We start from the raw sequence: 25281 nt of genomic DNA on the forward strand, positions 1-25281 counted from the left end.
CAATGTTGTAAAAGATCAAATCCAAATAGTGAATGGGCTTTCACTTTTAAAGTGATTTTCTACCTTCAAGTACTTTAAGGCTGTCTCTTCATTCACGTACTGATGATGCAGGAGCAACCTGGGCTTGAGCATCTTGCTCAAGGACGCCTGAGGGTCAAACCCACAACCTTCAGTTTGGGACTCAATCGAAAGGTAAACTTACCACTGGCAAACAAAGTACTGAAATATAATGTTTAAGTCACGAGAACATCATTTATGCACAGTTAAAACATTTTAGAAGGACCCCGGATACCACCTGTAGTACTGGTACCACATTTTAAGAAGTACTCTGTTACATTATAAGAATGGCAACAATTGGATAAAAAGTTTAAAATGAAACTTGGAAGTGCAAAAGCATGTCATTGTTCTGCTTGTCACGCTATGTCTCAGGCATGAATAGAGCAAAGCAACTTTTTTTTTAGGAAATAATTTTCACACCTATTAAGTGAAATTATGTTTCACTATATTTTCTTCCATTTGGTGATATATGTACCACTCGTGTATCTAAATAAGTCAACCAGAATATTAGGGAAATGATTGTTTGATTACATGTACTATAGGTACATTATTATTATTATTATTAATTTTTCCATTTAATTTGGTCAATAAGGTTCTCATCTTATTCTCTTTTGGGTAAAATATTAGGAACACCTTTCATGATGCACCAGCGTTTCTAACATTTTCGTTTTGTTTTTAATTCATCATTTCCTTTCATATTGTTCTCATGCCATTCAAATGAATACTGTATATTTTGACTTGATGAACACTAGGTGGGAGTACAGAGCTCTGGACTGCTGCAGCGGTTTCAGAATCAGAATCTGAATCTATATCAGATTCAGAATCTCAATTTGAATGCTCTTTACTTGACAATTGCAATTTATGAATTATAATTTACAAGATTTTAAAAACCGAACAGTATATATGATTTTTAACCATACGTTTTTAACAACATTTATTAAGATATATTTTAGAATTTACAGTGAAAATCACATCTTTACAGTGCATTAGCAGACAGTTAACAGTAGCTATCCATCCATTATCTGAGCCGCTTATCCTCTGAAGGGTCACGGGAGTCCTGGGGTGAAATCCCCGTTAATCTTAAATGAAACTGCTTTTCTAGTTTTCTGTATTTCACCCGTTGTTGAGCATAATGGAAACATGTTATCACTGCCCCCCCCCCCCCCTCCATGTATTATAATGATATATTGGACCTCCAGGCAACCCCCAAAACTTAATCTGCCAATGCTCCTATACAATGAACTTCACGGATGGATGAGTAATATGTTATGTGAGGGTGATGTTTCCCCTGGGAATTGACACCTAATATTTACTGTAAAAGTTGACTCCACTTGATCTTTCAGTGAAGGTGTGTAAAATTAATGTAAAGCTCTGAACAGGGCACTTGTGTACGCGAGTGTGAGCACTGACGAGTCAATGCACTCAGAATTATTAAGCGATGCTCCCCACCAGTGTGAGGTTGAGGCTATTGATAATCAAGTTTTTTTTTTTTTTTTTCATTTTTCTGGTGCAGCAATCCAATTTACTTGTACATAATGGAGTAGGAGCTTTGTGGTTGTGTACGTGTGTGTGTGTGTGTGTGTCTGAGTTGTTTACAAATGGAAACAAGCTTGGGATTTGAACATTTCTTTGCTTAGTTGTGCTTTTATGTTGCAGTTGTTCATGCTGAGCTTCCTCTACGCAAAAGTCAAATATATCCATCCATTTTCTTAACCGCGTAATCCTCACGAGGGTCGCGGGGAGAGCTGGAGCCTATCCCAGCTGTCCACGGGCAGGAGGCGGGGTTTACCCTGAACTGGTTGCCAGTCAGTCACAGAGCAAGTATCAATACCATCACCGAGTGGGAATTGATCCCACTCTGCCCACACCAAAGTCATGCGTGTGTACCACTACACCATCAGTGACTCAAGTCAAATATATTGGCCCTTAAAAGCAATAGAAACCTTGAATAATAATATAAAACAAATTGAATACAAATTCTATAAAGACCAACATTGTAAACATACCCGTTTATGTTCACTGAAGAAGGATACAGTGAAGAAAATAAGTATTTGAACAACCTGCTATATTGCAAGTTCTTCCACTTAGAAATCATGGAGGGGTCTGAAATTTTCATCGTAGGGTGCGTATCCACTGACGCTTCTAAAAAGAAAAATGCAGAAATAACAATTATAATTTTTTTTTTAGCGTGGCCTAGCAAGTCTCCAGACCTAAACCCAATAGAAAATCTTTGGAGGGAGCTGAAACTCCGCGTTTTTCAACGACAGCACACAAACCTATCTGATCTAGAGAAGATCTGTGTGGAGGAGTGGGCCAAAATCCCTCCTGCAGTGTGTGCAAACCTGGTGAACAACTACAGGAAACGTTTGACCTCTGTAATTGCAAACAAAGACTACTGTACTAAATATTAACATTGGTTTTCTCAGGAGTTCAAATACTTATTTGCAGCTGTATCACACAAATAAATCGTTAAAAAAAATCATACGTTGTGATTTCTGGATTTTTCTTTTTAGATTATGTCTCTCACAGTGGACATGCACCTACGATGAAAATTTCAGACCCTTCTATGATTTCTAAGTGGGAGAACTTGCAATATAGCAGGGTTTTCAAATACTTATTTTCTTCACTGTACATGAACTTGTACTACTGTTCTCATGTCGGGACTTGAATATGGAAGATTCCTCAAGACCACAGAGGAGGAGCAAGTATAGAAAATGTTTCAAAACCACAGTGAATGAGTTGATGATCATCATCCAGTTGGAATAAGCCACAGAAGTATTTCTAAAAGAATGTGGATTTCTAAATGAAGACCGGCATTGTGGTTATTCGTGAACGTCAACATTCATGTATGAGAACATCGGTCAACACTTTGCATAAATGCACTCCAAGGAGCTATCATAACTTTGAACTGTTTCGCTTTATCAAGACATTTTGGACAATTCTACAAGAATAGTTTGTAAACAACTTCTTGCTAGATTTAGAATTGGGGGCATGGGAACCTACTGCACATACATTCACACACCATTGTGACTATTCCATCTTAAAACTGAAAATAACAAAGGCTCCCCTTTTTCTTTTGACTTTCATACATCAAATTGATCATTTAAAAAAAAACACGCAAATATGACCATCTTGTGTAATAAAGCAGAAAAATTATACCTATGCACATGATTTTGTTTAATCCACTAGAAGCGACATCACTCAACATATTCACGATTACATAAAGGCAAACATTACATGGCATTGCTTCACTTACGAGAAAAGATCAATTTTAATGCCATGATGTCGGCTCTACCACTCCCTTGTGAGGAAAAGTGGCTCAGAAAATGGATGGATGTCATCCCTGTGCTGGCAGATTGATAACAGTGATAACAGATTGAGGCAGATTTGGGGTAAAAATATTTTTGCAATTAAATACCATCCCTTGAAACAGAACAAATCCTTCGATACACATCTCGTGTAATAGGGATGACACCTGTGACCCTCAATGAAATTTTCAACCACTAGCAGTGACATCACACAACACGTTCACAATCATTTAAAGGCAAAGATATCATGGCATCGCTTCAAATGCTTACAAAACATATGATGTCGTCCCTTTTCAGATTCCAGCCTTGAAAAAGAGCCAATCTTTCGAGCCACAGCTCGCTGAGCCTGTTACAAACAACAGCAATCGTAAAGCCTGCCAGCTCATTCCAGGGGCCTATTTTAAAATCTCATCTGATACAATAATCCTCTTCTCCCGGTAATTGTATGTTTGTTTGATATAAGTGTCTCAAGAGGTTTTTGTTATGTTTGCGTTGGAAAAAAAACAACAAAATATAATTTGTGCGCTAAAACTCAAAAGCAAAATTTTGTCATGTTTGACTAAGGAAAACAAGGAATATATCAGAATCACAGTATTTAATCACCCTTATGGTCATATTGATAACCACACAAATATTTAAGTTCAGTCACATAAAACAAGCATTATTTACTCTTTCTTGGCTTGTTTGGGTTTCATCCCACATCCCAAACACATGCAAGATTAATTGGACACTCTAAATTGCCCCTACGTGTGATTGTGAGTGCGGCTGTTTGTCTCCATGTGCCCTGCGATTGGCGGGCAACCAGTTTCGGGTGAACCCTGCCTCCTGCGTGTTGACAGTTGGGATAGGCTCCAGCTCTCCCGCGACCCTCATGAGGATAAACAGATTGGAAAATGGATGGATGATGGATATACGCAAAGTCAACTGTGTTAAATCTTAATGTGAAGAAACTCACTTCCCAGGCACACATCCTCGTCCACCTCCCCATGTTTTTAATCATTAATCTGTTTCCATTACATGTCAGAGTTAATAGTGAGCAAGCAACTAGTTGTTTTGAAGTTTGGATAGCCCACGGTTCATTTAATTTTACATTTGAAGAATGTGGGGGGGGGGTGGAACTGCATAGTCAACTTGCCTTCAGATAGCCTCCCACTACACTTTTCAGGCCTCACCAAAGGGTGAATAATTTTGTCATGTCACCAGCATCCAGCAATGTCTTGTTTTGAAGGTTTAGGTATCTTTATTTTTAACGCAATCCACAGGGGAAAAGAGTAATTAATCACTTGTTTGTATTGTGACAAAACAGTTATAGCAAGTTAAGACAAATGTTTTGCAGATAAACAAAATATCAATTATAAAACCTATTGACCTGTTTAATTTTATTGGACCAGTGTGTATGAACTATAGACTTCCTTAATAGTTTAAACACTTTAATCCAAGTTCTTGTGATCTAGCTCTTGAGAGGTGAAAGCTCTTCTAACACAACCAGAACCATCCATTTGCGATCTATACAGTGGCCCGAGAATGAAAGGACCTGGATGAATGAGAATATTCACAGTTACATAAATTCGTAAAGGTATGCAGATACAGAAGAAGTCGCGCCGAGTTTACAAACTTTTCGAGCCTCCCAGCTCTTTCTATCCCCTTGAGACCAATCTGGTGTGTCAACACAAAAAAGGCTTTTCCACCAGCTCAGCGTCTCCTCTTGCATGGCTGCTTTAGAGACCGTTTCCATAGAAATGAGGCACAGAATTCCCTTGAGAGAAACAAGACAGGACCGTGGATGAGGTATCAGGTTTCTAGCACAAAATTCCATCAGGTAAACCCATAAATCGTGCAATTTTCAACAACAAGCCACCAAGTCTTTAAAGATTGTATTAGCATTACTGATGTCCATTGTGCGAATGGTCATTTGCCTATACGTACCCTGTGATTGACTGGCGACCAATCCAGGGTGTACTCGGCTTCTTGCTCAAAGTAAAATGGGACCCTAGTGAGGATTAAAGGTACAGAAAATGGAAGATCAATGCAGTACAAGCTTGTCGTACAAGCTGGAGGGGCTTTCGGCCTCCTCGTCTGTGTCGTGACAATGGATTCCATTAGTCTTTTGTGAAGAAGAGTGACAGGGACTTGCCAAGAGTTTGTAGCAAATCATCAGGGAACAACTAGTCTTTGTTGACTTTATACTGTACTCTGAACACCCGCATATATGCACGCAATTCTTGTAATGGGGGAGTAAATCAGACAATGAGTGATAATCCCGAGGCCACTGCAGCCATTTCTATCTGCCCTCCAGCCTTTGAAGCAGCCGCCACCCATTTGTGACCCAGCAGGAAGCATTCGAGCCCGGGCAGAAATGGAGCAAAGTGTGGGTCGGCTCATGCCCTACGGGGAGTTGGATCGTGTCCGTTCAGTGCAGATAACTCAGAGTACATCCGAGGGTGGGTGAGCAAACAGATTTTTGGTTTGGTTATGCTGAAGTGGCATGATGTAGCAGTAAAGCCGGACAGGGGGTGGTCGTGGGCATCCAACATTGTGGGAAGCATCCAAGCGGCTTATGGCGGTCATCAATGAACGATGAAAACTAATCTTTTCCATTTGCAGCTGCTTTTTGGGGTTGAAAAAGGTTTCTGTGTATTCCGACTTCCTCCCACGTTTCTGTATTAGATACATTGAGGACTCGAATTTGTCCATAGTTGTGAATGTAAATGAACGATTTGATTTGTCTATCAATCCTAGGCATATGCTACCTTTTGCCCAAAGGCTCCACCACACCTGTGACCCAAATGAGGCAAAGTGGCAAAGAAAATGGTTGGATGGATATGATACTATTTTTGTGTTGGACCTAATTGGCCTGTGCATTTGCACCTCATGAGGTGTTCTGTGAAATTTGGGAGTGATGGTATATCATTTGCATGCAGGGATTGCACAAAGCTCTGACTCTGCCAAGATGTGGCCGATGAGGACCTGCCGTTCTTTCTGCCAGCTGAGACACTCGTGCATAAATCTAAAACACATAAGCGGCTCCTCTGTTACACACCATCAAACTTGCACACACACTCTCATTAAACCCGGCCACGTTTGCCCCCGAGGGAATCAGAGGAAAGTGAAACAACTGCTCTCGATTCATCAGCCGAGGCGCTCACTTGGCCACTTATTTGAGTCAGATGAGCACCAATTCAGGCAGTTTTGTTCCGGTGGAAAGTCTGAGAGATTAGCTTTAGCGGCTTCAATGCCAAATATAGAAAATGCATGTGAGGGATTATGGAGACATCAAAGAATAAAGATGGGGGAATTTATTAGGGTGCAGTCTCAATCTTCCATCTCTCTCGCTTGTGGCCTTTTTTTCCCCCGAGTCGACCTATAAAGGGGAGGAGAAAAAAACGTTCAATGCTTATATTCAACACTCAATCAACTATGATTGACATTGTAAAATACAGTAGATAGCCTATTCATTGATCCAGTCCAACCTTCATTGAAACCAAGGGGGGTTAATATTTTATATTAGAACCCACCCAGGACTACAATCTCCCCAGGGTTGTAACATTAATTTTGGCCCACCTTCTTGAAATGTGGGACCACCATCTCAGTCTGCCAATCTACAGGTAGCCCCATGGTTTTCTATACAACTACAAACCATAATACCAAACATTATGGAACAAATATTCCTCTGACAATGTCAATCAACTGAACATTATTAAAAGCTTTTAAGACGATTGTCTTCTCATGTCTATAGCTGGAGGAAGTACCTATAAATGTAAACGGCAAAGGAATGATGTTACCGACGTCACCTGGAGGCAACACACGTGTTGGCGTTTCTGCAGTACTGCGTATATTGACTATATCACGAACTCCCGGGAAATAAGGATTAGGCAGCACATTGTGGCAATTACAGAACTCAAATGTCTTGAGGATTTTGCAACCCACACTGTTATGAAATGTGCTTTTCTGAGGAGGTGGCATTCAGAGTAGGGATTTGGTACATTTGGAAAAATGCCCAAGAGCGAAGAGTGATCAAACGGAGCGACATCGTTATGTAACTGTGTTATGTGTTTTGTAAAGTTGACTGAACACAAAGATACTGTAAACAAATTGTCGGTTGGTGTGTGCACTCCCCTCACTTGTGTGTGTGTGTGCTGTGGCTGTTGTGCAAGCCCGACCAGTTCCAGCAGCAGATCTAGGAGGATTGAAGCTTTATCCTCAGAACTGAATGTTAATCTTGCGCAGAATCCAATACAGCACCTGGACCACCGTACAGCACACACCAAATCATAAGCTCCTCAAGCATGCCAGCTTCTACTGTAGAGTAGTTAATGCTGGGGTGGATGGGTGGATGGATGGATGATTGAATGAATGAATGAATGAACAAACGCTGGATGGATGGATGATTCAAGGTCAAACAGTGACTCTCAACAGTGGCAACCATAAAACCTTGATTGTTTTTAAAGCTTTACACAGAATTTTAACATTCGTAATTGTCAAGTATAAAATATGTAAGCCACCAATAATATTAGGATGTAAAAACAAGAAAATGCTCAAGTCTCCTCTTTATGGACAAAAGCAGAATGGGGTGGTATTACAACTAACTACAGTATAGACTAGGTGCCAACCTGGCATGATATGTTACCAAATACTTTCCCCCAAAAGTATTTATTTACTCTTTTGTTAAAGTAATGAATGTCCGAGGAAAATAATTACATATTCTACATTCTCTTCATGTACTTTCAACTCTTTGTACTGTAAGTCTAATAAATTAAAATGTGCCCGTCCCATTAGATTTTAAAAAAGAAGTAAAAAATAACTGCCTTGCCAGTCCAATGAAAACAATTTGTAATACTCAGACCAAAGCAACAGATTTCGTAGCTGTAATGGTAACACTGTTTTCATGATTGAAAAATTAATTGGATTATGCCTTACTGAAAAAAGTAACAGCAATGTTTATTTATACTTTAATGCTGTAATTTCAATCATTGATGCTGAATCCCCTTTTATCAGCACAGGTGGGTAGAGTAGACAAAAATTTACTCAAGAATATTTTTTACTTTAGAATAACACAATCGCACAATCGCATCGTGGGCGACAGGTTAGAGCATTAGTCTCACAGTTCTGAGGACCGAGGTTTAAATCAAGGCCCCCCCTGTGTGGATTTTGCATGTTCTCCCCGTGCCCGCGTGGGTTTTCTCCGGCCACTCTGGTTTCCCCCACATTCCAAAAACATGCAACATTAATTGGAAACACTGAATTGCCCCTAGGTGTGATTATGAGTGCGACTGTTGTCTGTCTCCATGTGCCCTGCGGTTGGCTGGCAACCAGTTCAGTGTGTACCCTGCCTCCTGCCCTTAGATAGCCGGGATTGGCTCCAGCCCGCCCATGACCCAGGTGAGGATAAGCAGCTCAGATAATGGATGGATGGAAGATTAACAAAACTCAATAAAAAAGAAAATGATACTCCTCCAAATATTTGAGTAAGAACATATTCAGTAAAAAAAAAAAAGTCAATAGTAACTGGTGAATAACTACTTTTTTTTTAATAATCAGGCTTAATGTTAAATAAAATAAGAATTAATAAAATATGGGAGTCCACACACACTTGCCACCAATTTTTAAGTGCCTAAAATCAACAACACATCCATTGGGCCCCAATGACACATTATTTGCTTTATTCACTTAAATGACTGAATGAAGGAATTTGCTGATCAGACTTATTGTGTGTGTGTGTGTGTGTGTCCGCGCGTACCTCTAAAATGCATGTTTTACAGTTATATATGACCACAAAATGGGGTAGTTTCTATATGCACTGCCAAAACAACAATAGAAACCTTAAAACCTACTTACTGAAGTTAGAAGTGGGCTGAAATATCAACATTTGGGCATCGTTAGACTACATCATAACAATCATCCGTCCATCTATTTTCTTCGCCGCTTATCCTCACAGGGGTCGCAGGGAGTGCTGGAGCCTCTACCATCTGTCAACGACCACTAGGCGGGGTACACACTGAACTAGATGCCAGCCAATCACAGGGTACATCGAGACAAACAGCCGCACTCACAATTACACCTAAGGGCAATTTAGAGTGTCCAATTAATGTTGCATGTTTTTGGAATGTGGGAGGATACTGGAGTGCCCAGAGAGACATGGGGGGAGAACATGCAAACTCCACACAGGCAGGTCTGGGATTGAACCCGGTACCTCAGAACTGTGAGGCCTACGCTTTCCAGCTGTCCCACCGTGCCCCCCATAACAATCATATGGGACAAAAAGATGTCGTTTATCAGAGTTCGTAAAGTAACCACTTTTTTCCCCCCTCAAAATGAGTCATGGATTGGCATGCGAAGGCTTTTTGTGCGATCATGTGACTGCCTTGTGCCATCTGATTTGTGAATTGGAGTCAGATGACACCATCCATCCATTTTCTTCTGCTTATCCGAGGTCGGGTAGCGGGGGCAGTAACTTTACTGATCACGTTCCATTGGTGTAATGGCGCCCTGGGTGGAAATCAAAGGTGAAGTCTACAAATAGACTGCGCTTGCAATAATGGTAAATAAAAGTCACGAAGGGCATGATGGTCTCTTAACATAAATACTCAAGTAAAAGTAAATACAGTAGAATGGTGCATTCAAACTACTCTAAGTAGAATTAATCCAAAATATTACTTCTGTAAACGTAACGGAGTAAATGTAACATGTTACTACCCTCCTTTGTTCATCTGGAACTGGTTACAACTAGAAAGTGCATGTATGATGGAATGTTTCATTATCTTCTTTGTGTCTGTTTCATTTTTGTATGGTATTTGTTAGTAATGCATTCCTGGAAAAGTAATTTTGCCCCTCTCTCTGTTACACAAACTTTATATTGAGGATTGACAATAAAATAGTACCATACCATACTGTAAATGTACCACTGAGCAAGGCAGAGACTCACCCATGCTCCCCGTTCAGTTGAGAAGCTTACATAAACACCCAAATAGTATTTCATGAGGGCCCATTAGTTATTAACTCTTATCCTCTTGGTCCCTTAAAATGTTCTACATGGAACTATCCATCCATCCATCATCTGAGTCGCTTATCCTCACAAGAGTGGGAGGAATGCTGGTGCTTATCCCACCTGTCATCAATTATTTACATTTGATTAGGGAGCATTAAAAACAAATTTAAACTTCAACATTAACTCTGAAACTTCAAGACGCCTGGAGTGAAATAGAAATAGAAATACAAAGAACTAAACAGAAAGGACTTCCTCCTGTGAAGTGTTGACTCAGCAGGAGTAGGAAGTGAGTTGAGTGTAACTTCCCTTCTACTCTTCTGCTCTTCAGATCAAATTCACTCCATATTATAAAAAGATCATAACAAGCGAGATCCCAACAACGTCTGCCTTGAGTTTGGACCCTTCATCTGGCTTGCTTTAAAGCGTCATAGAAGCGCTGTTTTACAATGTTGCGTGTTTGCAGGCATTGAAACAAAACTCCCTCTGATGTTCCCGCCAGCAGCCAGAGACATTTTATAGTGTAGGCGTGGCCTCAATCTTGATGCGTTCAAAGACACTATACACCACATTGTTTGGAAAAAGCTGTAGTTTGCACGTTTTTAATGCCATTATATGATAGACAATGGAATGCCGATAAACCACCTTTCTTGCTATGCATGATCCTCACTAGTCACACAGGTAAGTAGTTTTAATATTTAGGCTGTTCCTTACTCCGTGTTATTTGTGTTATGCTTGTATTTTGTACGTGTACAATGTTTTGTGCATAAATCGTATATTATGAGAATCATCCCTCATAGCTAAACTGGTGTTGTGAGATGGTATGAAACGATGGTCAGATGCGTTACGAGTGAAGCTTAAAATTCCGATAGTTTAGAAGGCAGCATTCTCCAGTCGAGTTTATGTAGTGGCTTCTCAATCGGCGCACCGCGTCGGTCTCTAAGGAGCGTTGCTGCGTTCAGGGGCGCTCACATGCGCTTCAGACAACATGAAGCCACCGGGACTCACTGAGACTTAACATTGCTTCCACATAAAATAGGTTCGTCTGCCATGTGACGGGCACAGGCGGCTTGCAGAAGATGAGCGTCACCGCCGAGGAGAAACAGACAGGAGTTCGCAAGAGGCAGCTGGTCACGGCCAGCTCTTGACGGCAACTCCCGCTGACCTGAGACGACGAGAACCGCCTCCTCGTCGCTCCTTCATGCCGCTAAAGAGCACCGAGGCTGCGCACTGAATCCAAACACAGAGCTGATATCTTCCACACCAGCCGCGTGGGACCTGGGACTAGACAATGGCGAGTCTGGGTGACTGCTGCGTGAAGGTTGCTCTGAGGTAAGCCCCCACCGTCTCCGTGTAGGTGTCCATTTAATGAAGTGGATTTGTCTGTGGAGATCTGCAGACCACATTGTGTCTGTGGCTCCAGGGCATCGGTCTGAAGCACCACGCAATGCACATTTCCAGTCTTCACACTGATTGTCTATTTTATGGTGATTGATACTGCAAAATTAGCTGCCTTTATGATCGTGCATGCACAGTATTGGTAAAGTGTTAATGCGTGTGCCACATGCACACTGCCCCTGTCTGCATTTCCATGCTGTCCTCCACAGCATGTGTGCAGGTTGTGTAGACTATAGTACTTCCATTCAGTATGGGCCTGACGAGACAAGGGCTACCACCCAGGTGTTGGAAGAAGGGGATGAGCTCTCCTTTCCAAAACCATTTGTACTATTTTCATCAAAAGCATGAAGATATTTTGGCATTATAATGGTTTACTGGAGCTTGTTCTATAACCCCCACTTAAGGATGAAGCCGCAGCTCCGAAGCCTTTGTTGAAAATGAACCTCAAGGCTTGGACAGCGTAACAGCTTTTGTATTCACATGAGGAAATATTAGCAGGCCCCCCCTCAATTAAGCGTGTGCATGTGGTGGACTTTTGATATAACTTTCGTCTTCTTCCATGAAAAGAATGACAGTTTGTACAGATACTCATTACTCATGTGATGCGGCTACCCTACAGCCTACCTACATTTTGTTCAAGGCCGCCCTTGAGACCCCCACTCTAAGAGGTACTCATTCATTGAACTTAGAAGGGGGTTGCAGACCCTTTTATGGTGGACCACACTCCTTATGGCTCCCATCTCCCTCGGGCCAGCTTTTAAGTCACTTTTGCATTTACAGCTGAGTGTATCTCTTTTTTGCGCTTGCTCACGGCGAGTAACAGGAAGCGAGAAAGGGGTTGGTGTTGACAAAAAAAAAGTAAAACAAAAAAGGTGGAGAGTCTGAGCCAGCTGGTGGCCGCTGCTCAACTGAAGTTATTGATTGAAGCAAGGAAGCGCTTGTGAAAGCTTTGTGTGAAGGTGACAGCTGTCATTAATTGGCATGCAGTTTAATTTTGTTTATAAATAACCAATCTGTGAATATACAAGGGCAAACAAAATACGTTTTGGATGATGGTGGACCAATGATTTGAATTTAGAATAGAGTGCTATCTTTATTTATTACTTGTATACTTACAAATTAATTTGCTTTGTGACCAAACTTGTAATGCAATTGACTGAAATCAGTTTTCTTTATTGATTGATTGATTGATTGCATTCGTTGCAGCACCCAATAAACACCATAATAATTTTTGCTTCATGCTTTTGATGATGACAAATAGTATAATTTATTAAAAAAAACAAATACTGCCTGGTTTTGCACTTAAAAACCCTAACCCCTACCTTCACATTTAATGTACTGTATTGAATGCCCTCTGAATCAGAATTAAACTAACTACTTGTACCATCCCGAATAAAAGTCATGCCATTAGACAAGAAATGAAAAATTTGATTTGATTCCAGACCTCCTGGTTGGAGTTTTTGTCAGTTAGGGTTCTTGACAAAACAGCAGAAAGAGTACGCTGATGCATTTTGGCTGCAACTTCTCCCTCCAGAAATTTTTTTCTTTATAGTTTATAATGGCTTAATTTAACCAGGAACCCTTGTTGTACTGCGGCCAAATGCAATGGTCTCCAGTACGGTAAAATTTGTAATGCCGGCTACCAGCTATATGCTATCTGCTAGCTGGTAGCTATTGTAAATCAGCTGCAACGATGTGTTGAATGAATGTGGCAAAACGTTTTCCCGTGGTTGCCGTCTGTCATGAGCATCCGTCCAGCCCCTTGGCCGTGGCCATCGGACGCCTCCCTCTGCATGGATCATCATCTCAGGGGGACTGCGACGTTACTTATCTATGATCAGCTGTAGACTTGGTAGCTGAGCTGTGGTTACTTTCTTCTTGTCTGCTCTTTGTCCCATTTATTACACGTTTGAAAATGCATCAGCTACTCTGGCTGTCCTTGCTCATATGCAAGGGCGTACAATATAATAATTGCTAATTTTTTTGCTGTCCATTAGTATTACTGTTTATTACAATGATAGAACATAGAGTAATTGAAGTCACAGACACTCTCAAAACTAGTAGCAAAATTTTGATGTTATAATTAAACAGTCTATGGGCTACCTGGCACTGCTTCTCTCAGTCATGTGTTTGTATTTATGTTTTTTTTTTTCCAAGTGTCACCATAAGTAGATTCGACAGGAAATGAAAAGCACTCATACGAGCATGCGAAGAAAGATAACTTCCTTCTGTACACCACCAGCTTTCCCACTGACCTCACAGGCTTTATCTTAAGAAAACTGGCCGGCGATAAGAAGGGGGTGTGCGTTTTTTAATTGGTCCCATGTTGTGGTGCCCTGAGGCCAGGCTGCCTGAAATGTGCGTGAGTGAGCATACAAGGTGGAGGACGGGGAGGTCGGCGCAAGGGCCGACCCAGTCTGAGTTGCCAGCATCCATTTCCTGAATGTCTGCGCTGGCTTCCCTAAACAATGACTGCTGACATGACCTACAATCCTGCATTCAAATGTGGCTGCTTGGAGAATGGATGGAGCCACAGTTACACATACAGTACATGCATACAAATGTGCACACACACACAATGAATTGAATACAACTTACTACTAAATGAAAATGGACTGAATGACTGAACCTTCGTCAAAATGCATGCTAGACCTGTAGGCAACTGCTTGTTTCCGAGACAAAACATTCTTTTGAATACCTTTCATCTGCTTCTATGTGACGTTAGAACTATAGCTACTTGTGCGACTCAGGGGGCTACATTAGTGCTGAAGTAAATAAACATACATAGTAGTGATGAGTATAATTGAGCTACAGTATTTTTATTTTTTTTTTTGCATTGAAGAGACTGAATTGTATCTTCAAGAACAAAACAAAAGTAAACCCCCGCTATCTAGGAAATTGGGATCGAGAGCTGTAGGGAACAGCGAAAAAATGAGATTAAAGGAGACCCCCAACATTTTTTTAAACATAATTGCCTATAATTGATCCATCCATCTATTTTCTGACCTGCTTATCCTCACAGGGTTGGTGGGAGTGCTGGAGCCTATCCCAGCTATCATTGGCCAGGATGTGGGGTACACCTTGAACTGGTTGCCAGTCAATCGCAAGGCACATAGAAACAAACAGGCATTCACACTCACGTTCACACCTATGGGCAATTTAGGTTCTTCAATCAACCTACCATGCATGTTTTTGGGATGTGGGAGGAAACCAGAGTGCCTGGAGAAATCCCACAAAGACACGGGGAGAACATGCAAACTCCACGCAGGCAGGGCCAGGATTTGGACCTTGGTCCTCAGAACTGTCAGGTATAAACTCTAAGCAGTCGTTCCCTGTACTGCCCGATTTCCTATAATAATAGTTGAAATTGGTAATGTACCACAAATATTAATCCCAGTATTATTTCAAACATTTCTTTCAAAATATCTCTCATACGGCATGATTATGACCAAAATAATAAAATTATTTTGATCACTATTGTAATTGTCATTAATTATCAAAACTATTCTTCATGTTTGGGAAAAACTTTTGTTTTTATTTCACTACTTTTTAACAAACAATATGTAGCATCTTACACTCCGAATTGAATCTTTAAATAAGAATAAATGATAATGATATGGGGCGGCATGGTGGCTCAGCTGGAAAGCATGGGCCTTAGGGTTCTGAGATCCCGGGTTCAATCCTGGCCCCCGCCTGTGTGGAGTTTGTATGTTCTCCCCGTGCCTGGGTGAGTTTTCTCCGGGCACTCCGGTTTCCTCCCACATCCTAAAAACATGCAACATTAATTGGAAACTCTAAACTGCCCCTAGTGCGATTATGAGTGCAAACGTTTGTCTCGATGTGCCCTGCGATTGACTGGCAACTAGTTCAGGGTGTACCACGCCTCCTACCCATTAACATCTCGGATAGGCTCCAGCACTCAAAACATATCATGAGACCCAAACCCCATTGTTGTGTTCAAACAGCCAGAATGGCATTGTTTTCATCAATTTCCAGTTAAAAATGTTCTTGTTCATAAAGCCTTATACCCTCACTTTCCGGAGCCTTCAGGAGACAATATTAATTTGACGTTTGCCCACCCAATGTGAGACCCCAGTAAGTTCACCTCCAGTGTGCCCTTCACACGTCAGCCCCAAATTCAAGTCTTAACACGAGTGCCTACCACTAGCGTGACTGCGCTCTTGTAAATGTCAGCAATTTAGTGTCTGTAACACGAAAAAAGCCGTTGTCCATTTCCTTATGTGTGTCGATCTCTTCCTGAGTAATCCTATTCTCTCTTTCACGGCAACTCTGCCATGTAGTTGTCTCAGAGTGGCAAGTCACTCTCGCCAAACTGCTAAGTCAGTGTGTTCTGTCGACCATAAATAGACAGAAAGACCAATCTGTTTAGCGCCGTTGTGGTCTTTGACCTTGTGATGCCTTGTAGATGTTCTCACCTTAACAGTCTTTTCCTCAAGGATCCTTTCTTTATCTAATTTAAGATGTATGTGACCCGAGGAATTGTCAAGTTTCTCTCATGTGTTCCTGACGACGACAGCGAGGCGCGAGAATATAAGAGCATCAACTCAGCAAACGAAATAATGCGTCCCTTGTTGCATCATGTTCACGAAACATCTGACTTTATTTTTTCAAAATTAAAAAAAAAAAAAGCATAGTGGATGAAGGTAGAAATAGTGATTCAGTTTTTGGTTGAAATACGATGAAAAATGAAGTTTTTGAATCTGAGACTGTTTCTAAAGAGAATTTAATCTCAGATCATCAAAGCAATGAACTGTAGGACAAAAGTGTGGCCTCTCCCATCTGACGCACGAAGGCTTTAAATGGGAGCTTAAAAAGTTTTGTTGCTTAATGTGTGTCCTGTGTAGGCTACCAGTCTCGCCTGTTTCCTATGAGTATTTTTGCCACACAGGCTCCGTCTCCCCAGGGGCCTGCCGTTTAAAAGAGCTTTGGCATCGGTGGAAAGAACTGTTGTTGCTTTCAAGGTGCTTGTACTGTATCTGCTTGATGTTCACGGAGGTCACAGGGCAGCACTGCAATGTATTCAAGCCAAGAAGATATTTCTTGCACTCTCTCTCGACATTTATGTCCCTCATATGGTCATCTTACTGCAGATTTACCGTGGGCCAAGAAAACTGGGGGGCTTTTTTCAACTGGAAACATTTCACTGAACAATGTGAATATAGTAGAAAATTGTTCTAAAAGGTAGCCAGTACAATCATCAATAAACTTGCAACAGCTTTTTCGTCACACAAGTTCAGTGCAAATGCACAATCCTCTTGGACAACTATGCAATCCACAGCAACGGTTAGTCCTGCTTCCTCCTGTAATGTTAAACCAGTTAGAATGAAATGCAATTCTCCTTAACTTCGATAAGTAAAAAAGTACTTCAAACTAATTATGAACTGCATTGCATGTGCTGTAAAAAGTCCTACTCGATTCTTGTGAAAACATTTCTGATGGGGGAGGGGTACGAGCAGGAAACATGACATGGAGGACACTCCCGTGTTGCCTGTCCACAGCTGTGCATCACTTCCTCTTCACCCTCATGACCACAATCTCTCTTTTGTTGACATTGCCCTCCAAACCCTTGAGACCCAATAATCCGAGGTGAGGGTTTATAATGGCAAAGAGTGACACACATCAAGGCGCACTGGATTAATATTTTGAACACCTTTGCTTGTACTCTTGATTATTATTCACTTCGTCAAGAAAAAAAATGCTAAGAAATTCCAACACCTGTTTCATAATGCCAATGTTTTGCTCCCATAACCGACAGTGAACCATTTGGCCAGGACATCACATAAAACGTACTTGCAAAAATGTGTGATGGCACCACAAGCAAGCAAATCCTTACATGTGATTTGACCAAGGCTGAGCAAATGACAAAACATTGTCAATGGCTGAAATGATTTTAGCCCTCTCCTCTACAACCACAGTTTGAATGTGTGACGTGTCGGTTGAAAAGATGTTTTTATTTGATGGTTCTTCCCAGTCTGTCTCTTTCCAAGTATTTAGAACATGCACGTGACTATTCTCGTTTCTGACATGTATCACTTGATTTTATTTTGTTGTAGGAAATTGGAAAAAAAAATACCTCAACCTTTTCTCTGGGCACTCCGATTTCCTCCCACACATCCCAAAAACATGCAACATTAATTGGACACGCTAAATTGTCCCTAGGTGTGATTGTGAGTGTGACTGTTTGTTTTGATGTGGCCTGTGATTGGCTGACAACCAGTTCAGGGTGTGCCCTGCCTCCTGCCCGTTGACAGCTGGGATAGGCTCCAGTACTCCCGCAACCCTTGTGAGGATAAGCAGCTAAGAAAATGGATGGATGGACATATTTATAACTTTGGACACTACCAGCTACTAGTCAACCATATATAAATGTCTATTGGGTGTCTTGACTTATACAAATATATTTTCCTGCAAATAAATAATTATGCACATCAAAATAGTATGCACCCTCTCTTTAAACATTAGCTTTAACTTGATTATATATAGTTTTTTTTGATGGTGAAAAAGGAGCAGTCAATTTAAGGCGTTGGATAACGTATCAAGTGATCATTTGGGCATCTGTTGATTCGATCAAATATGTTAAATATGTTAAATTTATTAATGAAATGATGTAGCAGCAATTTTGTTCATTTTTTTTGTTGTTGTTGCAAGGCCAAGGTTCAGAATAATCCTAACGGAATTGAGTGACTCGGTTAAAAGGGTTGAAGGTGTTGCATACATCACCTGCTTGAAAACAGCTGACTGTTGTGTAATGGAGCTTTGCAAGCAGATTGTTCCTGACTGAGGGCACAAAGGAGGACTAAAGGAGTTGCTAAGCTACAACACGCTTACAATCCAACTTAATAACAATTTTCATTGCCACGAGACAACAAAATGCCCTTTACTTGCACTTATATGATGGTTTAGTTGGATCCTGACAAAGTTGCTGCTGACTACCGTGATCAGTAGGTTGTATACATAGGCTGCCTTAAAATAAGATCTTGCATTTTGGTGCATGGATGAACTTGTGCATGTGCGGCAGCCTTCAAGCGGTTTGCTGCTGTTGCAGAACGACTTCCTGTCAGACCACTGGTGAACTACACTATCTATACTTCCCGTTTAACGTCTGCTTTGTGAGCTTCTTGTGAGTCTCTTGACATGATTCATTTCAGTGAAAGTATCAAGTGCAGTCTTATTAAAAACAAAATTTTCTTTTGACACTATTATCTCACAGTAAGAACTTTGAAAGTTATCACTGCTCTCTTGTAAAACCAAAACAAAACATGCACATTAGGTTAATTGAAGTGGGACTTTGACTGTCTCCATGTGTCGGCCCTATGATTAAGTGGTGACCTGACCAGAATGTTCTTCCCCTCTCAGGCTATATAGGCTGCGATAGGCTCCCTAACTCCCAAAGAGCCTATAGATGAAAGGAGAACTAACAATTTTATGGACTTCCTGTCCCCATAATGAATTACAGAGACGTTTTACTGTTTATATTACTGAAGCAATGAAATTTCATGAGTCCTGGATATGCATAAAGTTGAACCTCAAGTTCTATGTATGACCCTATGGTTATATAATTTGGAATTTGAACAAAATATCCAGGCACAACATGCCTCAGAATTTGCTTAGAACTGTTGAAATGTATCCGAGGCGGTGGACTTTTTGTAACTTTTGATAAAATAATCGAAAAGGATTAGATGCCAGAAGGTAACTAAAGTCAGCAGACTGATGTTGACGATGTTTTCTCAATACTGTGTTTGTCCTCATAGTTATCAGAATCTGAATCCTTTTCATTCGCCAGTGGAGCCACCCGAGTATGACAGCAGACAGCCATTTTGCGAATAATACTTTAGAAATATAAAAACACACTACGGAGAGTCACTCTGTAATGAAAGGTTACCACCTGTAATGTGGTAATCCTGATACAATTAGTTGTGCAAAATTGTTTTGTTTTTTCTGATTCACTTCTTTTATACTTCACATGCAGATTATAATATGCCAAAAAAACCATTACCTGTATTGTTAATAAGAGTCTAACGATGGTGACAGTGTACTGTACAAAGCAGTGTGGTGTATTTTCCCCATTATTGATATAGTATCTCACCTCAGGAGAGCTTTTACCTAAAAATAATGCATAAGCAGCATAGATCTTATGTTATGTTATGTTATGTTATGTTATGTTAAAAGTCTATGGGGTGTTGAGTGGAGTTTCCAATGAACTTGGGTCACACCATAAATTCGATACTATATTTTGGCCATAGTGGATTTGTTTGCTGTACACCATTTTTTCTACAATATTTCGATCCCTAGAACTGTGACCAATGTGTCCTCTTCCCCTTCATCCACTTGCACACTTTGGATATTTTCTTTGGAACAGTTTGTGTTGTTGTTGTAGTTGCACACACACTGACAAATCGTATGTGTGTGTGAGAGAGAGATATGCAGAGCATCACAAATGCAAGCCCTTTTAACAGTGCACTTCCCTGGTAAGTCTATACAGAGGATGCAGTGTGAATGAGTCTGATGTTAGAGTGGGTCTTTGTGCTCTGTGCTGAGTTTGCACACACTTGCCAATAAAGTCAGAAGAAGACAGAGGGCGTGTGGTGAAGCAGGGGATTTGGGGGTTAGGGTTGTAAAAAAAAAAAAAAAAAAACTTCCATGAAAAGTGCTGCTGTAAACATGCAAATAGCATGCAATGCGTGTGTCCGCTTGTGTGTGATGTAAGGGTGTGCACATGTGGGCAGGAGGAGGAGCATCGTGTTTGTGAATAATTTGAGACAGCTGCACGTGTTTGCCATGTTCCCATATATCTCAAATTTTGGGTCAGATCGTGTGCTGTGCAATAATGTGCATGCTCCAGTGGAGCTGCTAACAGAATCTGTTGTGGAGATATGAAGAGTGGTGTGCGTGTGTGTGTACGTGTGGTGGGGTCTGTGATGGCCCAGTGGAGACTTCAGTACTACACTTTAGAAGTTTAAACAGAGGGGTGACGTTTACCATTTGGTTAGGATTAACGTCAGACAGGGTTAGGTGTTGCTTTGTGATTAAACTTACGGTAAAGTGGTCTGCAAAAGTGTCGTTCTCCACAAATGTGTGTGTGCATGTGCTGGCCAGCTGGCCCATAATCACCTCAGATGCTAAGTAGCTTAATCACTGTTGGAGTTTGTCTATAAGAGCTTGGTTTGTTGTGAACACAGATAACAAAGCTACATTTGTAAATGCTGCAATCATCAGAAAATAATGAAATGAAATTAAATCGTGTTTACCAGTTGTCCAGTTTTTATAATAGGAAGCAGTCAGCCTTGGGCAGTAATATGTAATTAAGTAATATGGACTTCATTTCCATTGGCTCACACTGCACTTTTAATAGAATTTGGTGCACAGGAACTAAGAAATGATAGAGAAGAGCAAAAAAAACCCCCACAAAAAAGTCAATGAATTATGAGAATAAAGTTGTAATAATGATAGTCAAAATGAAATAAATAAAGTGGACGTTGAGGATGCTGCTTTACAAATTATGTGGTATGCTTTGGATCAGAAATTGTACCTTGGCCTTCCCATACTTTTCTCTTCTCATCATTACTATTGAAGGACAATGTTATCAGTAGTTTGCTTGTTGTATAACCATCGTACATTGGCGGCTTGTACAATTCAAGACTTCAATCAACACCATGGCAATGCTTGTAACTCAAAAACCTCCTATCGCAAATCATATTTCCTGCAATAAAATGAATGAAAATGCCATTAATCCATTTCAACCATCCTATAACTGTGTACCGTATTGTATGCACACATATATAAGAATTAACCATTTTGTTTCACATTTTTTTTGCTTCAATTAAATGTGTTGCTCCTTCTAGTATGGTATGCCTTGGCTACCCGTGTGCAACATAATACAAACATATAGGCATCACAACTGACTCAGTAAGATGCAGTTATACTAGTCATTTTTTGCAAAGGATGAAGATTATATGACCGTAAGTGTTCTTAAATTGTCTGTCATTTCATTCATTCCATTGCGGGGGCAGGAACTTAAGCAGTGAAGCCAAGAGTTTCCTCTCCCCAGTCTCTTCGTCCAGCTCTTCCGGAGATTGGCATTCCCAGGCCAACAGGGAGGCATCGTCTCTCCAGTGTTTCCTGGATAGTCGCCCGAGCCTCCTCCTGGTGGGAGGTTTCTGGAACACCTCTCCAGTGACGTGTTCAATAGCATGCTAACCAGATACCTAAGCCACCTCATCTGGCTCCTGTCATACGCAGAGGAGCTGCGACATGATTCTGAGCCCCTCCTGGATCACCAAGCTGTCACCCTTCCTCACAGAGAGAGCCCAGACACCCTGCGGAGGACACTCATTTCGGCCACAGTTATCATCAGTCTTTGGGTAACGACCCACACCTCATCACAATTGGTGATGGTAGGAACGTAGATCACCCAGGAAATCGAGAGCATTGCTCCTTCTTCATCATGACAGACTGATACAGAGTCCACATCATTACAGATTACCGATCCGCTTGTCAATCTCTTGATCCACTGTTCCCTAGCACATGAACAAGACCCTGATATACTTGGACTCCTCCACTTGGTGCAAGATCTCTTACTTGACCCAGAGAAGCCACTCCACCCTTTTCTGGCTTTGGACCACGGTCTCAGATTTGTCGGTGCTAATTTTCCTCTCACCCACTTCAGACTTTGCTGCGAACCGCTCCAATCAGAGTTGAAGCTCGTGGCTTGATGAAGCATCAGAAAGTTATCTCCAAAAAGCAGAGACACAGAGCTGAGGGTACCAAACCAACCCCTTCAACACCACAACTGTGCCTACAAATTCTGTCCATAAAAGTAAGGAACACAATCGGTGACAAAGAGGAGCCTTGGCGGAGTCCAACCCTCATTGGAAACACATCAAAGTTACTGGCAGCACTGGAGTGCATACCAAACTCTGAGACTAGTCGTACATGAACTGGATTGCCCTTCTGTAGTTTACCAATGACATATAGGATGGTTGGGCTCACTTCCATGCACTCGAGGACTCTGGCATGGGTGTTGAGCTGGTTCACTTTTCTAAGGCCAGGACAAAAAAAAACAGGCTGCTCCTCCTGAATGTGAGATTTGACCTCCAGATACACCCTCCTTGCGTCTTTCAATAATAATAATAACAACAACAATAATAATGATAAGTAATACAATCATTTTATTTGTCTGCAACTTTCAGGGCACTCAAGGTCACAGCACAAACAGTTTTAACGTGTTGTTCCACCATTTGTTTTGTTAGTCCATCTCTGGAATGTTTTGTTTGTAGAGCATTAAGATAAACAGATTTAAGGCAAATGTATGTATTTTAAAAAAACATTTGTCTCTTTTTTTATGCTTGGTTGTATATGTGGGTATATGAAAATATTAGTCGATGCATCAAACTATTCCTCCTCCCAATTGAACATCAAGTCAGGGAGTCCTTGAGATTCACCATCTGTCCACTAGAAGGTGCAAAAATTAACATACAAACCGGTACCTAGAAATGAAGGTAGAAATGTGATATTTTTTAAAAAAAAGTTAGATTTAGAGATCAGGAATGTTAGCGTTTACATGCACATTATGTTTTCAGTGTCCTACAGAAGTGTCATTTTCTATTCCTCCTCCCAATTGAACATCAAGTCAGGGAGTCCTTGAGATTCACCATCTGTCCACTAGAAGGTGCAAAAATTAACATACAAACCGGTACCTAGAAATGAAGGTAGAAATGTGATATTTTTTAAAAAAAAGTTAGATTTAGAGATCAGGAATGTTAGCGTTTACATGCACATTATGTTTTCAGTGTCCTACAGAAGTGTCATTTTCATTTTACGTATGTTCTCCATGTGCACGTTTATATGAAGATGAAAAATGTTTAAATATTTCCAATAACTAATTATTTGTGTACATCTACTTAGCACTGACTTGATATCAACGCATTTAAATCGATATCAAATCGAAAGAAATAATACAAAATGAATCAAATTATAAGATTCTTAACAATGCCCACCACTCTATTTGCATTGATGAAGTCCTCTCTTGATTTGTTTTTTTTTTTTTTACAATAATGATCCATGGACACTTAACTCGTTTTGACTGACATTGTAAGGGAATTTGGAATTTTCCTAGCCAAGGAATGTTTTTACACTCACTTGACTTTGGTGGCATTTCTGGGAGGCTGTTGTGGAACTCGAGACATTCCAAAGGCAAATAAACTGAATATTTTTTCACGTGCCTGTCTTGTTTATTTTAAATAATTGGTGTAAAGCATTGTTGTTTATATTAAGATTATATTAAGGTTATTGTGTGGCAAGCACTGACTACTCACATCAATAATCTTTGTTTTTGGATGACTGTATGAGTTATTGCAGTGATCTCGCTTTGCTGTTATACAATGAACTTTTTCTCCTCTGACTGTAGTCAACAAAAGAAGCTTGACTGGTGTCACAAGTGCCGCTTGGAACAAAATGTTGTGCCTCCTGGGCTCCTGAAGACAACTTCTACACGAAAGATTGCCGTTTGTCCAGCCTCTGAGCCTCTTCAAAGGGTGCCTTTGTGCCAGTTGATTGTATCTGCTCAACTTCTGCTACTTCAGTCATGAGGCCTCAACTGTTTCCAGCTTTTTGTTTGTTGCTGCACTGTCTCTTGTCTCAACTTATTTGCTTTCATCTTCTTTTTCTGTTTAGAGACTCTTCCTTTGAGAAGATTTTCATTGGCCTTTGGGAGGTTTTCCTCCATGGAGTGTCTCCCCCCTTTATCTCGACTGTCTTGTAAATTGACCTTCAAAAACAGACAACTCATCTTCCTACTGCGAACCTGAAATTCCACAAGTCGAGAATCATATTTTAGCATCAAGGCATCTGCTTTGCTGTTGTTGAGCTCACTGGTGTTTCTTCTAGTTGCCCATGAATGTTGATCTTGTAACAGATCTTTACGCTTCATTTTGAAGTCCACATGTACTTGTTTGTATATTCAATCATTCTGCCCACTAATCTTTTCATCCTCTTAGAAAATTACATCTCCATTCAAAAATGCTTATCCTGTACAACTAATCGAATTTTATTGGTTATTGCGATTTTGACTGTCACTATTAATGGAGCCTGACTGTTGGCAATTTAAAAAAAAAAATAGGTGTTTCATTTGCAGCAGTGCCAGCCACTGGCGGTGAAAGCATGGTCAAGGCTTCAATAATGGCTGCACTAAATTGCGTGGCCAACTTCAAAATAAAAGCTTAAAATGGCATCTATGTCAAATCTAGTGCGACAGAATATTAGGTTTTATTTTGAAGTGATAAGACAAGAAAAGGAGTGAAAAGACAAAAAAAAATTGAACTAGTAGTGTACATGAAACAATACTATGATGGGAATTTCTAAGCTTTCTCTAAACAGGCAATTTAACATTTTCAACTACTGTACAAATATAAAAAGAAGCTTTCTGCTGTAATGAAACTTAAAGGCCATACAATAAACACAATATTGTGTACTCATGTCTAGCTTTGGTGCTGTGTGACGTGAGGGTGTATTACCTCA

The 25281-nt window shown here is 40.6% G+C and overlaps 1 protein-coding gene and 1 long non-coding RNA gene across 7 annotated transcripts in view; one reads left to right on the forward strand and one right to left on the reverse strand.

Moving 5' to 3' along the window:
• Positions 1 to 25281, forward strand: part of kif21b (kinesin family member 21B) — a 93085-nt gene that overhangs the window by 948 nt on the left and 66856 nt on the right. For 3 of the 5 annotated variants that reach the window (XR_009796846.1, XM_061832771.1, XM_061832774.1), the window contains exon 1: positions 11263 to 11679. Coding sequence is in view for 4 of the 5 variants with exons in the window: in XM_061832771.1 (XP_061688755.1) it covers positions 11639 to 11679 (41 nt within the window). In the remaining variant the exon portion in view is untranslated. Of the gene's footprint in view, positions 1 to 10907; positions 11029 to 11262; positions 11680 to 25281 lie in introns of those variants that run through there. The other 2 variants (XM_061832772.1, XM_061832773.1) reach the window with 2 other exon arrangements.
• On the reverse strand, positions 4135 to 8523 carry LOC133507450 (uncharacterized). 2 transcript variants are annotated; one of them, XR_009796816.1, is made up of 4 exons: positions 7487 to 8523; positions 5292 to 6726; positions 4981 to 5121; positions 4135 to 4899 (listed from the first exon to the last, which is right to left on the reverse strand). It is a non-coding gene; the product is annotated as an uncharacterized LOC133507450 (long non-coding RNA). The 2 variants fall into 2 exon arrangements; XR_009796815.1 differs by having other exon boundaries at positions 5292 to 8523.

This window comes from Syngnathoides biaculeatus, chromosome 10 (genome assembly GCF_019802595.1).
Source record: "Syngnathoides biaculeatus isolate LvHL_M chromosome 10, ASM1980259v1, whole genome shotgun sequence".
Lineage (NCBI taxonomy): Eukaryota > Metazoa > Chordata > Actinopteri > Syngnathiformes > Syngnathidae > Syngnathoides > Syngnathoides biaculeatus.